Below are 17,159 nucleotides of genomic sequence, written 5' to 3'. Positions count from 1 at the left end.
TCCACCATACCTACTCACAGAGGGTGGAACAAGGGCTTTCACCTCCAACTTCTCTCGCAGAGAAGAATGCATTAACAAGGGCTTGCACCTCAAACTTCTCTCGCAGAGAAGAATGCATTAACAAGGGCTGCACCTCAAACTTCTCTCACAGAGAAGAATGCATTAACAAAATCTTCAAGACGATGTAGCTCCCTTTGAAGCTAGAATGTCAGGCTCCCTCTAAAGCTGAAATGTCAGGCTCCCTCTGAAGCTGAAATGGCATTTCCTCCTTTTAGAACAAGAACCCTTATGAGTTGACATTTGACCTTGGCTCCTCCTGAAGTGTCCCTATGTCAACTTCAGCAGAAGAAGCTAGAGTAGACCTAAATTTGCACTCTCGAGCAATGTGGCCATACTTGTTACACCTAAAACATTGAATGTGAGATAAGTCCTTTTTCGGAACAAGATCTGGATCTCTGTCTCTATCCCTCTTTCTTCTTTTGCCTCTTTCGATAGAAGTGTGTGTAGCAAGGACTTGATTTTCCACATCATAATGATTATGCTCAATTCCTCTTGATATCAACCTTGACTCTTGAATACAATCAGCACAAAGGCGATCAAATTTGGGAAATTTGGATCTCCCACTTATGCCTTGGATAAATGGCTCCCAAGAGTGAGGAAGGCCATTCGATGCTAGCATGACAAGATCCTTGTCCACAACTTCATCTCCAATGGCACTAAACTGATCTCTCAGTTCTTCAATCATCATGAAGAAGGATATGACTGATTCTCCCTTTGCCATCTTGACTTGATGAAGTTGTTGCCTCAATGCAAGTGCTCTACTTGTGTTGTTAATCTCATACATCCCTTCCAATGTCTTGAACATATATTTGGCTGAAGACATCTTGGAAATGATAGGCACAAGGTGATCCTTCACGGACTCAATCAGGATCTTCTTTGCTTTGACAGCATTCTTCTTGAATTGGAGTTTTTTCTTCTTGATCTTCAAGCTGAGGCTGATCTTTTCCTTCTACAAACTAAAGTAGATCATTCTCTTCAAGTGCAATAAGAACTCTAACCTTCCACGACGTGAAGTTCAAAGCTCTATCAAGTCTATCTTCAACCTTTAAACCGGTCACCATCTTCAATGATGGAAATTGCTTGATGAAAGTGAAGAGTGCTTAGCTGCTATCAGACAGTCTGATCACAATCACTTCAAACCCGCTCTGATACCATGTTTTTTTATAGATCAGACTAATAACAACATGCTGAAATGAAACAATAAACACACATAGCACAACAGTACCCTGGGAAAACCTTCCTCTTGGAGGTGAAAAACCCAGCAACAAAGATCTCAGATTATATTAACTCAAAATCAGTATGTCTTACAAATTTTGCTTCAACACTTGAAGCATAATATAATCAGTAGATGATAATCCAAGTTAGGGCACACACTAGGGCAGACTTATCTGAGGTATGCTTGCTGTAGATGATTCAATAATCTGATTGTAGACCATTCGCTTGATCTTGCAGCCCTTAGAACAAGTTCACTGACCTTGTAGATGAAGTTGACAGCCCTAGGAGGAGTTCGCTGTCCTTGTGGATGAATTCGCAATCCCTAAAGGATGTTTGCCAGCCCTAGATGGAAGTTTGCCAGCCCTAGATAATATCTAAGATGAATTCGCTGCACAAGATAACTGATTCGCTGAAGTAATTCGCTGATCAATAGCAGAGGTAGTCCGCTGATGTGTGAATGAGATTGATTGCTGAAAAAAAAGGTATTATTGATGCAAGAATGATCTTGCATATATATGAGACTTTATGTCTCTTCTGCTTGGGTCGGCCTTGCATTTAAATTAATAATTGAATCTTATTTTGGCACCCACACATAGGGTTAGCCCAATTACAATTTACAAGTTACTTGTATAGGGCCGGACCTAATACAAGTTACATGTTATAATTTACATTTCACAAATGATGATTACCATTTAGGGCCAGACCTAATAACAAGTTATACATTGAACTTTGCAAGATATTGTCGCTAAGGCTGACAGGCCAATTAGCCACTCAAAAGTGCTAGGTCGGCCCTAGAAGGAATCCGACCTAGCTATAACATCAACATTCTTTAGATATTTCACCTACAAACTTCACAAAGTACTCAATGACAAATATCAATATCTATTAAATCTTGACAATGCTCTTCCAGTCCACTTTGCTTAAATTTTCTTCAAATTTTAACTTGGATACAAAAATCAAATGAAATAGAAACAACAGACACCCAATATTGATATATCGGAATATCCATATCTATTAAATTATTAAATCATGTGATACAATATTGTAAAGATATTTTAAGGAAAGGAAGTGATGCACATCTTTAGATTACAAAGAGGGATTGTATGGAATCAGATCCCTTGCCATTTCCTTTGTCTTAAATTTAATTTGAGAGGGGAAAAGACCATAATGTTAAGCTTCAAGACCAATCAAATTAAAAAACAATTTAGATAAGAGAAAACATAGGTGTTGGAATTTTAAAAAATGGAAATTGTAAATGCACATTTTTTGAAAAAGTAAAACATGTGCAGGCATGAAATTGAAAAGTGCGAAGAGGCAAGGGAAAAGTATGAAATGGCTATAAAGTCCATGAAGATAATACCTTTCCCACCTTGCCAGCACAAAGGGCATAATTGGTATCGACTCAAACAATAGCAACAGTTTTTGTAATTTGTGTTATCATTTAATAAACCATTGATATAAATTCATTGATTTTCAAAATTTAAAACTAAATTGTTTTATAGTCTTATAAAAAAATATGCCATACTAAAGGAAATACATCTAGGATTTCTGAGATTATTCCACACCTTTGAATACCTGAACCTTTTAAAACAAACAATGAGTCAAAATCTATGGTTTTATGTTTCCCACTTTTTTTTAACATTTGGAAGTCAGTATCAAGCTCTTGTGAAAGAATATCAAATATGCCCATTTGAAACTCAGCAATAAGTTATTGTGAAAGCATAGAATTCTCATCCCCACCCTATTCTCCTCGGCTCACAATGAAGCTGTTTTAGCTACAAATTTGTTAAGAGCTACACAACAGGATTTACAACAAAAAATATTTCACCAAAGTTTATACCAAATGAGACAAAATTCAACATATGTGCTTGTTTGTACTTGTATTATATTGATAAGAACCCATGACAACAATTTTCATTACAAGGTTAATTGAAAGAGTAGGAAAGATACAAGGGTAAAAATAAAACCAAATTTCTTACTTGATGCTGCTATGACATTTTCTTCTGCAAAGGCCTCACCACCACCAGTTCCACCTTCAAAAAGGTCTCCTTTTTTATTTCCAACAGAATTTGCATACCTGCATATCACAACTAGAGTTAACAAATGAAAATGACATACAGAAGCTTTAGCACTCATGCATTCTGATCAAAGTAAGAGCAAGATGAATCTTCAGCTCAGCTAACAAGTGATGGTCTAATCATAATGTATAATATACCTTTGCATGAAAAAATTGTCTCATCCCATGCTTAAATCCTTACAGATCTTGAGGACATTTTGTTCTACGTCTTCTTTTCCATTTTACAATATAAGTGATGCATAAAAGAAAAAAAAAATTCTCATGCTTTCCTACTAAGAAGATATCTTAGAATTCATAAGTATGATATTTATATTAAGAGGAACACAACCGTCAACCAACCGACACTTATAACTACCCTAGAATGACAAACAACTTAATACGAACAATTAATACATTGTCGGATAGCCAATATTATCAAACATAACAATAGACATTGTACACTGACTACACCTAGGTGTTGTTTTGCCCAAATTTATCTTGAAAACCCTGCTATTTGGTCAACAGAAATGACCGAAAAAAAAGCTTTCAAATCTTGCAAAGTCAACCCTAACAACATGTGGCTATACTACACCATGAAGGAGCTTGAAAATCTGTTTTCTTGCAAATAGAAATTATCAGAGAATTGAATCCCAAAAGAAAGATTGCCTTCTTATTGCATTATGAGGAATATTTATACAAAAATATGACTGCAACCGTGTGCTTTATCTGGCACTTACGGGTCAACAAATAACTAAAAAACTAATTACAAACCAAAAATAACAAACATAAAACAAACACTAAACCATACAGGAAATGATGTAATATCCAACATTACCCCTTTATTACATCACTGCTTTAAAGTACTGATAAGAGAATCTTGAAATGTTTCAAACTTCACACGTGCAAGAGGCTTGGTGAAGATATCAGCACGTTAATCCTGTGTGGAGCAAAATTGAAGCTTAATGTTGTGTTATTGAACATGTTCTCGTATGAAGTGACAATCAACTTCTATGTGCTTGGTCCACTCATGAAAAATTGGATTATGAACAAGCTTGAGAACACTCTGATTATCGCAATAGAGAATTGTAGGTTAGTTTTGCGGTACCCCCACCTTCCGGTTCTCCTGCCTTGTTCTGATCTGCCCGCTCTAGTTTAGTTTCCCCCTTCCTTACTTGCCCTTCCCTATGGTCCACACACGGACCAACGATTGATAGGTTCATGCCAGCTACCTTAACTATCGAGCGGGAGGGGTCATGCGCTTAGCCCGCTGCCATCCAGTAAACCTCAACATGTAACGACCTAGCTTTCTTTAACCTATAATACCCTCCCCCCCGGGTGGGGGGGAACTATAGGGTGGGGGACTAAAGTTGGGAGATAATCCTTCTAGTATGCGACGTAGCCAAACTACTTCACAAACTGCTGCACTTGCTGAACAATATTCTGCCTCTGCTGAAGAACAAGCAAGTGTGACTTGCTTCTTACTTCCCCAATAAATAGGTCCCAAACCTAGGAAGAAAACAAATCGTAATGTCGATTTCCTATCATCAACTGAACCTGCATAATCTGCATCTTTGTATCCTATCAAAAAGCATTGATCACTCCTTTTGTATTCCAAACCATGATTCATTGTACCTTGGATATACCTTTGTACAAGTTTTGCTGCTTTCGAGCGACTCATTTTGGTTCTTGCATGAATCTTGATAGATAGTTAACAGCAAAGCTAATATCTATTCTAGTGTAAATCAAGTAAATCAGACCTCCAATCAATTGTTGATAGAGAGTTGCATTCACCTGAGGAGTTATATCAAACTATGTTACCCCGAGTTTCCGAGATGAGGGGACAGGGAAACAAGTTTCCAAGACGCTTTTTTTTTTTTGCTGGAGCAGGGGATGGCTATATATATATATATATATATATATATATGGAGAAATTTGAAATTTAAAATTTATATAACATTGTAACACAATAAACATTCATCATAGCAACATAATAACATTTATAAACCAGAATCTAGATTCTAAATCTAAAATCATTGAATCAATGATCATTCATCGAATCATCATAAAACTAAGAACATAGCATCAAACAAATCAAATTGAATCATCATAGAATAAGATTAAGAACATTGGATAGCATCATGATCAAATGAATCAAATGAGAGTTCGTTATTAAATTTGCAGATATCATCCTTTATTGCAGCAATATTTATTATTAAATTTATCGCTATCGCTTTCATTAAAATAAAAAATTTAATAATAAATATTGCTGCAGTAAAAAATAAATTTTATAAAAAAAATTGTTTTTTAACTGCCTTTCCCACTGGAAACAGCCATCCGTCCCTGAGATGGTTGAGGGACGGTTTGGCCATCCCCAACCATCTTGGGGATGGTCAACGGTCTCCGATGAAATCATTGACCATTTATGAGTTTCCAGGACAGTTTCTGAAAATTTTACTTGATCGAGGACAGCTTGGAAACATTTTCGGCCGTCCCCCTGTCCCCTAAACCATTTCCATTTCCGGAACGTGTGCCTTTAGGGTGGAAACACATTTTCGGGTAACACTTATCAAATGTAGATAACTGCAATCCTGATTCCATAGGTGTAGACATGGGCTTGGAATCCATCATTCTGAATATCTCAAGCAATGTCTTGGCATATTTCCTTCGAGACACAAAGATATGGTGATTAGTTTGCCATACTTCTAAGCCTAGACAATAATGCAGTAGCCCCAAATCTGTCATATCAAAAGCCTTCTTGAGATCATTCTTGGTTGTTTCAACCATTGCTTTTGTGCTTCCTGTGATAGCTAAGTCATCAACATATGCATTAATGACCACAATATCCCCCCCTTGATCCTTTAAGGAGAGATTTGGATCATATGGATGCCTAGTGAAACCATGTTGTAGTAGATGTTCATCAATTTTTATATACCAAGCTCTAGGAGCCTGTTTGAGACCATATAGGGACTTGACAAGTTTGTATACCTTTACTTCTTTACCAGGTGCAATACTTCCCTCTAGTTGAGTCATATAGACCTCTTCTTTCAAGGCTCCATTAAGAAATGCACTTTTTACATCCATTTGGTATAGTTTCCATCCAAATTGGGCAGCTAAAGCAAAACTCATTCTAATGGTTTTAATATTTCTTGTGGGAGAAAACATTTCCTCATAATCTATTCCTTCTTTCTGGGCATAACCCTTGGCTACAAGTCTAGCTATATATTTGTCTATACTACCATCTGCCTTATACTTGGTTTTGAATATCCATTTACATCCAATTGCTTTCTTACCAAGTGGTAGATCAACAAGCTCCCAGTTGTTGTTTTTCATCAAAGATTGATACTTTACATCCATAGCCTCTTTCCAAGACTTTAATTCAAGTGCTTCTTGAATAGTAGATGGTTCAAAATTATCGACAACTGAAGTCATCAAGGCTAGATTTACCTCAATGCGAGCCATGTTGCAAGTCCTTGGACCTAAAGTTGAAGTGTTTGGAACTTTGTCTAGCTTTGCATCACGAAATTTACTAGTATACCACATTAATAAAGGTTTTGTGACATTTGTGGGTGTTGACTGGCCATCAACGTTCCCATCATTTTTCCCATCCATGTGAGGAAAACTTGACTCACTCTTCTCATCAAAAATTACATCTCTATTGATGTATATCTTCTTTGAGTTAGTATCCATAAGGCAGTATGCCTTAGACTCATTACTATATCCAAGAAGAATACATTGCATTGATTTTTCATCTAGCTTCTTCCTTTTTGTTTAGGAATGTGCATAAAAGCAATGCATCCAAATACACAAAGATGAGAGATATAAGGCTTTACCCCTGTCCATGCTTCTTTTGGTGTGATGCCATCAAGGGCTTTGGTTGGTGCGCGATTCAAACGATAAACCGTTGTGTGAACAGCTTCAGCCCAATATGCATGCTCTAGTTGAGAATCTTTCAATATACTTCGTACCATCTCCACGATGATGTGATTTCTTCATTCAACAACTCCATTTTGCTGAGGTGTGTATGTTGCAATCAGTTGATGTCAAATTCCATTTTCCTTCAAGTAGATGGAGAATTTTGTGCTAGTGTATTCCCCCCTCGATTTAAGCGAAGGACATGAATACGATGATTCGTATCTTTCTCCACAAGAGTGCAAAACTATTTGAAGAAGGAAAAAGCTTCATCTTTATGCTACAAACAACATACCCACATTTTCCTTATGTGATCATCAACAAAAAGTTGAAAGTATTTACATCCTTTATGAGTAGGTGTCATGGGGTCACACAGATCGATAAGCACCAATTGCAAGGGTTGGCTTGCACGATACTCGATGGGATAGAAGGGTGCTCTGTGTTGTTTTCCAGCAAAACAACTAGAACAAACAACACTCGACTTCTCAAGTAACGAAAGCCCTTTGACCATGCTTTTCTGACTAAAGTTTTAGCAAGTAACTAGTGCTTAAATGACCAAATCTACGATGCCAAAGCATAGCAAGATCATTATCCTTACTCAATAAGGCTTGATTATTAGCAATCGTATCAAGCCTAAATATTTTAGTATTTTACCAATCTCAGTAGCACTAGCAACAATCTTTTCATTCTTAGACTTATCTTTGATAAGACAAATCTTTTTATCCTGATTGGTATCAAACTCAATCCTAAGGTTGTGCTCAAGAAATTGATTAACAAAAAGAAGATTTTTGGTAAGTCTTGGCACATACAAAACTCTAGTAAGCCTACAATGATGCATGCCAAACTGCAAAGAGATGTCACCAATACCTTTGATGATGTAGGTGGTTTCATCTCCAAGAGCGACTGTACCGTGATGAAATTTCAATGTGAGAAACCACTTATTTTGTCCCGTCATGTGCTTTGTAGCACCTGAGTCCACATACCATATAGATGTTGATTGAGAACCATCATCTAAAGTGTGTGCTAAAAGCATGTATTCTTCATCTAGAGAATCTTCTGCTTCAACAACATTGCTTTGTTGTTTCTATTTGTCCTTCTACTCCCATTGTGGTTTGCCACTTTAAAATGGCTTCTTTGGATATGGTTTGTTGGATGATCCTTTGTTGAAGGAGTTGTACCAACTATTTTTCACATCATGTCCAACTCTTTCACATATTGGACACTTACTCTGAGATCGGGATGAATTACCAAATTTTGGAGGTCCACTAAATTGCTTCATAGGCTTCTTGCCTTGATGTCATGTGGTCATTGCATGATCATCTTGATCATGTTCCTGGCTTATAGACACTACTTTCTGAAGTAGATTCACTAGCTTCTCAAAAGTAGATGTTGTCTCAGTAACATTCAAAGTTGTCACAAAGACTTTATATCTTGAAGGTAGTGCTCATAGAATAATAGGTACCAAAAACGCATCATCAATTGTTTTTTCCTAATGCTTGTAGGGAAGCTCTCAACTCTGCAATCCTTTTGAGAAAGGATTCTGACTGTTCTCCATTCTTCATCTTCAGGCCATGTAGTTGACTTTGCAAATTTAGGATCTGATTATGATTCTTTGCCTCATATACAGTGTTGAGCTTGTCCCATGCGTCTTTGGCTGTGGACGAGTCTCGGATGAAAGGCTGAACTTCATCAGACACACTGAACAAAATGACCAATTTTGCCCTTTATCGGCTTGATCAAATTTATTCTGCTCATCAGCATCTATCTTGTGTCGTGTTGTGGTTCCACTAACCACATCCCAAACTTCTTCAAACTCAAGTTGAGTTTTGAGTTTGTTCTTTCCGTGCAGAACAGTTATTTCTGTATAGTACCTAAGAGTCGGAAAGAAGAAATTTAGGAGAACTCCCTGCCATTGTGTTAGCTAGACGATCTTTCCTATGTCTTGTCACAAAACACCCTTAGATAATGGCTTCCAAAGAAACTTTACAACTCCACGTTATCAAACTCTCCTAGCTTGGGTTTGAATCTAATTGATGATATTAAGATATTACATTTTAATATCATAATATCAGTTTGCTATTATATTAACAAAATGTATCAAAATGGCTATTACAACAAATGATCCCATCTAAAAATCTCCAACACCCAAATATGCACTCAAATATTCACCAAATGCAAAAAGAACATAGGAGCTAAAAAATATCCTAATTTGAGGGAACTAAATTGAAGCAACATACTATTTTTTTTCATCTTGTAATGGACAAGGATTTCAGCCTCGAAAACTCCCTAGCCAATCTACTCCATTATTCCCTCCTAAATAAAGCTGCAAATACCCGTGAGGTTTCACCATAAGAAAGTCAATGCCAAATATAAGTACACTTTGATCACCTAACAGAAGCAATTCGCCCAGCACCAAATTTTGGAGAAGGAACTTTAAGAATCATGTCAGTCTTCATCAGCTAAGGGCACAATTGTTCAGCCACTCTAAGATTAACCTTAGAAACATCTCAATTACCATGCCTGTCAATAGTTCCTGGCAGCCATTATCATTTGACGCCTTTGCGTGTTCTACTTTCACGTTGCAGTCTTTCAACAATGGAGAAGAAAAAAATACAGACGTCTTGAATGAGCCAATAAGGTCAATAGGCTGCAATCTTCTAAAATGCACAAATTAACGGCAAAGAAAATGGCTTCGCTTTGGATAATAAAGAGCTTGAAGTCGAGGTCTGCGGCTTGCAATCTGGTCAGGATATAAATTCTCATGATCCGTGGGACACGTTGATAAACAATGATGGAATCCGTAAAAACGACACCATTGAATACACCCTTATAACCCTCCTTCCAGCGCTTGGATCAGTTCCTCATCTTCTTCTTGCTCAACAATTGACTCACTGAAGAAATTGGATGAGTATTTTTTTTGCAAAAAATAATGACTATTTTCAGAGGAATAAAGCTCTAGAAGTAGCTTGCAATGGCGGCAATACAAACAACAATCAAAACAGAGACGTATAATGGGCTGCAAGAGCAGATTTCACCCTCACAATTCTTCGATTAGGTGAAATAAGCGCACATGAACAGAGGAGTACATGGGAGCCGATGGAAAACAAAAATTAAAAGATTGTGCCTTCTATTCTAAACTAACACGCAGCTAACAAAAATGATTTTCCCCCGGATCTCAAGATACAAAAGAGACGACCTCTATAAGGAAAACTAAATAATAGGCACAAAATCCTTTACGCTCTGATACCATATCAGAGAAATGAATCCCAAAAGAAAGATTACCTTCATATTGCATTATGAGGAATATTTATACAAAAGTATGATTGCAACCATGTGCTTTATCTGGCACTTACGAGTTCAACAAATTACAAACTAAACAAATATACTAAGTTTACAAACCAAAAATAAGAAACATAAAACAAACACTGAACCATATAGGAAACGATGTAATATCCAACGGAAATCTCTCATTTAGGGCTGAGACTGGTGTAGGGGCCCATAAAAGAACACTAAAATATTTTTTAGTTCATTTTGGGCCTCTCTTTTTTTATCAGTGTGTAACTGCAAGGGGACAGCACATTCCCAACCTTGGGGACAATCAGGGGATGTCATTGACATCCCCAACCATCTTGGGGATCGCCAGCCATCCCCATGTTTCCAGGACGTCAAGGCCAAAAGCATTTTGATTCGGGACAGCAGGGAGCATTTCTGAGGCGTCCCCGCATCCTTGGTACCAGGACGTGTCAAAAAATGACACATACCGGGGACCACAGGATGATTGTTCTTGCTGCAGAAGTGTACATAGTGAAAGTTCTGATTTGTGGGGATATAGAAGTGAAGATTTGGATCGCCGAGTAATGTAACACATTCAAATCACTTAGATCAAGATAGGATTTTGAGAACAGACTTTGATTGATGAAAGGAATCTTTTCGTAAATTCATATAGATGTAAACAATGTGGTCAATGAATTCAACCCTTTTGAGATACATTAACTGCAAAACAGATTCAGGAAATGCTTCCAAAGCTTCCTTTGTAATTTTGGCATTAAGCAATATATATGTGTGAATCAGGGAGTCTTAGCATTCTGATCACTACGACATTATACCTAATTAAGTCAAGATAAAGTTATCCAATGCATGGATCTATGTGGACCTTGTTTGTGAAAATTACGACCAGTATCAATCAATCTTATGTTGATGAATTGCAAATGGGAGCATCAGATGTATTCTAATAATATTCCCTTCAAATGCAGATTCCTCTTTTGGCAGGAAATTTGGACATTCTTGCCCATTGAATCAAATGGCAAAACAGAATACAAAGAAACTGGATAAAAGAAAAAGAAAAAGAAATGACCATTCAAAAACAGTCAATGGTTGAGCAAAAAAAAAGACTTCCAAGGAACCAGTTAGAATTGAGAATCATAACTAAACACATAATTCAGGCCTTTAAATTCAACACTCTTTAGGCATTAGATTAACATTAATCTGGTCAAGGAAAGGAAACAGAAAAAATTACTACAAAATTTGAAGAAAATTCGAAAATCTGTACTAGTCCTGATTCCTGTCATTCCTGGTGGTTGAATAAACAGATAAGAATGCAAATCCCAAACTTGGAAAGAGACCATTTCAATGTTACCAGCATTAACAATATTGGTTTTGCTTTGGGTAATTGGCTAAATTCTTATAAATGATCCCTTACTCAATCAGCATGAACAACAAAAGATGAAACTTTTATAATCTTAAGACTATTCGGACCAACTTCTAGAAACTTTCTCACATGTCCAGAACCTGGTTAATTAGAGTAGTCAAGCTCACATTACTGAGACCTAAGGTACTTAGTTAATTATTCTCTTCTTACTTTCAAGGAAGCCTTTGTCCAAAACCAAGCTTTTACATTTGCATGGATGTCTGAGGCCAGACAGTACCTATTATACTCATATAAAATACAAAGGGAATTTTGCTTCCTGCACAAATAGAACATTCAGAAGAACTGGAGTAATTACACACTTACGTCTTCCGCAATGCAACATAAGAGTTCAGTTCTTTGATCTGCACCCAAAACATAAAATTGTAAGGCACCAGATGAAAGAAGTGAAAACAAAGATCAAAAACCTAAACTTCACCATTAACCAGGCTAAGATAAAAGATACAAATCGTTTACCATTGATTGCTTTTTCTCATTTAGTTGCCTATTGATTTCAGGTGGATTTTTACTCTCTTCTTCCTTAAACTCTCGATCAAATTCTTTAATTAGCCTGAGAGAAGAATTTGTAATATGTTTCAAAATAAATAGATGGATTAAAGTGGAAAACATTACATAGATTGGATTGAAACAGAAAGCAGTGAACCTATAATTGATGAATACATGAGAAAACAAAATATAATAGACAATAGCCAGAATTTTTCTGCCTGCAATATTCAGACACTCTGATCTTGACTACAAAAAGCCAGGGCTCTTCAAATCAAATCATATGATCCATTTCCGTATCGTAACATCTGCACATGTATCTTCTAAATTTCTTCGATCTCCAAAATTAAATTGCAAATATACCTTGTAGTAAGATAAAATAAAGCTACAAAAAAAGCACTCACCGTTTGCATTCACGCATTTTTCCAGTAAGCTCCTCAAGCTGCTTGCTCTGCCTGTTTGGATCTTTAATTTTGTCCAGTTTCTGGAACCCATTTCTGTAAAGAAATGCCAGACATTAGGGCCATATAAAGAACATTCTCAATTCACATATCTTTTGAAACAAACAAGCAAATTTTACTTGACAAACAGGTGAGTCAGATTGTGGAATCCCCATAGCTACACAGAGACTCATACTCTGACCCATTTTAATCATCTCCTGAATCAGACATGTGCCCATCTCAGAGACACATATGAGTTCATCTCCAGATGTTATAAAACTTAAAATGACACTACCTAGCATCACTAAACATTAAGTAAGTTGCATTAATTCTTTCCTCAAAAATTAATAATTGGTTGAAAATACTTGAACCCAAAAAAAAAGTTTAAAATATTCTAATTTTTTTGTACGGCAGATCATTTTCTTAAGAAAATCCACAGAAGTCTCATATATTATGTCCCAGACTCTTAATGCTATCAAAGCAGAGATTACTACCCAAGGTGATAGCTACTAGAGTAAAATAGCAAGGCTAAATTGTTAATATCTACTGGTAAAAGAATTGGAACTAATTAACTGGGACTAGATCAAGTGGTAAACCAATGGAACTTTCTTGATGAGAGGTCAGGTTAAAATCCCCAAAGACACATCTGTGGGTTAAATTTGAGAAATATGCATAATTCTTCATACAGCATACGTCAAAGGTAAAAAAAATTCAATATCGGGTGAATTTAATGGAATAATAACACCCAGTCATGGCATTTAAGCTGAATGTGTACTCCTGGAGATCACCAATAATTGTCTTGAAGTCCAAATGCTATTGAAGTACACAACACTATCACAAGCAATTGCTAAATGAGTAAAATAGCAATGCTGGTAACTGTCATGAGCTAAAATTGTAAACGAATGGGACTTTATAAGCGAAATCCCAGGTTTAAATCCCCCCTTCATGTGTAAGTCCAAGGTTAATTTGATAGAATACATGGTGAACAGTATATTCCACCATGGTTATTAAGAGAGATTTACCCAAGAGTGTGTATCTACAGCCATGGCTGAGTAACCAATAGGTACAAGGTCAAATCTCATGATGATGAAACCAATAAGAATTCCTATTATGCTGATAATCATGACGATAACAACAACAAAATCTATTACACTGAAACAATTGAATTAAGCATAGTGGACCTGGTCTACTGGCAAAGACGCTGTGATATCACGAAGAAAGCCAAGATGCAAACCCTGCTAAGTTTAGCTCCATTACAATAAGAGGGCCAAACATTAATTAAGGCCTAGAAATGGTCAAAATTGTAATGCAAGAAACAAGTAATTTCGCCGGCAAAGATGTACCTCTGTCTATTGGAGTGTATGCCAAATTGATATCCAAGCTTGACTAGCTCTCTAGTCAACTTGTCTCGAGACTCCCTTGGGTTACAAAGCAGTGGAGGCCACTATCATCTGTTTTCCCTCACTAAAAACACAATTGAATAATGCAAAAACAATAGCAAATCCTATGGCATGGAAATAATTGAATAAAGAAGAAGAAAAATGCATCAAACAGAGACTTGAAATAATCCTTACACCAAAGAAATGCTCATGCCATGTTTAAAAGGGGGGCCCATGTTTTAAAGGGGGCAGTTTACCGACAAAAAATCAAAATAAACCAAAAGACTAAATTTTATAGAGAAAACAGCATTAGGGAATACCTCCTCTGCAAGGGGAGTTGTAAATCTACTACGTAGGAAATTCAATCTATTTCAACAGCTGGTAAACCAGTGATCACGAGACAAATACCATGGAGCCAATCAGGATTCCGAACAAAAATGTTAACATTTTATAACAATAATAATAACAATTCCATTTTGCATATTATCATTATGGCTTGCATTACTAATCAGAATTACAAAAAATCCAGGGTCCACCACTGACTTGCATAAGTAAAATTATCATGCTGCATTTGGCATTTTTTGTTTGGAATATCAAAATAGCTGCCCAGTCTATGGGGCTTTGCAAACAAGTTCCCAAGTTGAAACCCCTTCACAGGCAAGTCCTAGGAGAATTTGACAGTACAGATGGTCAATGGTATATTCCCACAATGGTTAAAGAGATACAAATTTACCAACATAAAAGAAGAAGAAAATCACAATCATTGAATACTTATGCCACCCAAAGACTTCTCCTAAAAAGAGCGTGCATCGAGAGCTGTGGCTGGTGAGCTGATGAGTGCAAGGTCAAAACTCATGGATCCAATAAGAATGTCTATATTGTAATAATAATACAAGTATAGCAACAAAACCTAGTACACTGACACTGTTGGAAGAAGCCTACTTGGTGGCAGAGATGGAGCACTGTCACCAAGAAGGCCGAGGTGCAAGCAATGCCAAGGTTAGCTCTGTCACATTCAGACAGAAAAAAAATTCATTAATTCATCAATGTCTAAAAATAGTCAAATCCTAGTGCAAGCACCAGGCAATATTGACAGCAAAATTTCCCTCCATCCCTTGGCATCTTTGCCTAATTGAAATCTAATCATGAAAGGCTCTCCAATCAAATTATCTTGAAGATCTCACCAAGTAGTGGAGGTTGCTATGGTTTGTTTAATAAAAGCACAATTGAATAAACTATAAAGCCAATAAAATAACAAACCTAATGGCACTGAAATAATTAAATATAGCAAAAGTAAAATACATGTAAAAGAGCCTAGAAATGATCCTTGGGCCCAAGATATGCTCAATTTATGTTTAATAATGAGGCATTTTACCAACAGACTATCAAAATAAACTAGAATTAAATTTGATAAGGTAAAAACATTGAGGCATACTTGTTCTGCAAAGGGTTCGCAAACCTACTACCTAGGAGTGTCACTCTATTTCCATGGCTAGTTAGCTGATGATCTCAAAGGCAAATCCCACGTAGCTAGTAAATACTCCAAAAGTTGAGGTTAACAACGATATTAATTAAAAAGCCCACACAAGTAGCGGAGTTGGCTTAAACTGTGGGATTGCTCCCCATTGGTCTCGGGTTCAACACCGAGGAGGCTCGGGTTCGCCCAATGCATGTGGCTTGCGGGCGGCTGCGTACATCCCTAGAGGACTGGTCTCGCCTTAGCTCACCCCTTCCTGGCCCCAACTTGGCAGTAAAGTAAGCCCAAGGTAATGCAGATTGGGCACTGGGCTGTGGGTCGCGGGGATACCTCAAGTAAAAAAAATAAAAACAAAATTAATTAAAAAAAAACATAACATGCAGAAATAATTAAACAAGCAACTCTAGCAGGCCCTGTTTAGTCACAAAGACAAAGTGATGTCACCATGAAGGCCAAGGCTCTCGGAAAGACCAACTCCCCCACAAGCAGTAAACCAAGCGTTAATTAAGGTGAAAAATAGTTATAGTCGGGTTTGAACATGGGACAATTTTGCCAGCATTACAGCCCATCCATCCATCACACTATACATCAAAGAGGGATCCAAGATCACTGGCACTCTAGTTAACTCTTGCCAATAGAAAAATGGGCTCTGCCAACTTGTCACATAACCCTCATCAGTCATTAAGCATTGGTGCAGGTAGAGGGGGGAAGGAGAGTGTCGTGAGGTATTGCATCCCATCAATAAAAGAGGAAATTAAACGAAGCAAAGAAACAATGATTTCTCCTTCCTGATGATGGATCACGGAGTTTGTTCTGAAACATCAAGGGAATAAATTCACAGTGTACACCAGAAACAGTGCATAGAAAGCAAAGAAATTCAAATAACAAAACCAAAGACACTGAAATAACTCAATTATAGCAAAAAAAAATATACATACAAGAGTACAGAAATAATCCATAAACCAAAGATATGCTCACTCTGTGTTTAAATGGGGCCAATTAACCAACAAAAAATCAAAAATAACTATAAATGACGTAAAAAAATGATAAACCAGAATCAAGGGATACCTATTCTGCCTGGGAATGTGTGCATTTACTACTACTGCAAAAATTAGCTGACCGATGGTCTCTACTCTCTCGGTCGAATCTCGCAGAGCAACTGAGAATTTCAAAAAAACTTAATCGTGGTAACAAACCTAATACACTAAATGTAGTAGTGCTTATCTACTGCAATGTTCAACTAACCACTGAACTGGGTGTCAAATCTCATGGAATTGGACGAATTTTCCTAGTTATAGAAATAGCAAAACCTAATGCACCGGAAAAATCGAATAAAACAACGTCAACAGGCCTGAGTTAGTGGCAAAGACAGAGCAATGAAACCAAAAAGGTGAGGATTCATGCCTCTCGGAGACAAGCTCCCAGCATTCTGGTA

General features: G+C 37.0%; 1 protein-coding gene across 1 annotated transcript in view; it reads right to left on the bottom strand.

Moving 5' to 3' along the window:
• Window positions 1–17,159, bottom strand: part of LOC131042237 (novel plant SNARE 13) — a 40,647-nt gene that overhangs the window by 22,563 nt on the left and 925 nt on the right. Inside the window, exons 2-5 of the mRNA XM_057975563.2 lie at window positions 12,833–12,925; window positions 12,402–12,495; window positions 12,252–12,289; window positions 3,255–3,352 (exon numbers count right to left, since the gene is read on the bottom strand). Of these exons, the coding sequence (XP_057831546.1) occupies window positions 3,255–3,352; window positions 12,252–12,289; window positions 12,402–12,495; window positions 12,833–12,925 (323 nt within the window). The remainder of the gene's footprint in view (window positions 1–3,254; window positions 3,353–12,251; window positions 12,290–12,401; window positions 12,496–12,832; window positions 12,926–17,159) is intronic.

Source organism: Cryptomeria japonica, chromosome 1, assembly GCF_030272615.1.
Source record: "Cryptomeria japonica chromosome 1, Sugi_1.0, whole genome shotgun sequence".
Taxonomy (NCBI): Eukaryota; Viridiplantae; Streptophyta; class Pinopsida; order Cupressales; family Cupressaceae; genus Cryptomeria; species Cryptomeria japonica.
The sequence above is the reverse complement of the archived record's forward strand: the minus strand, read 5'-3'. Positions and strand labels throughout refer to the sequence as shown.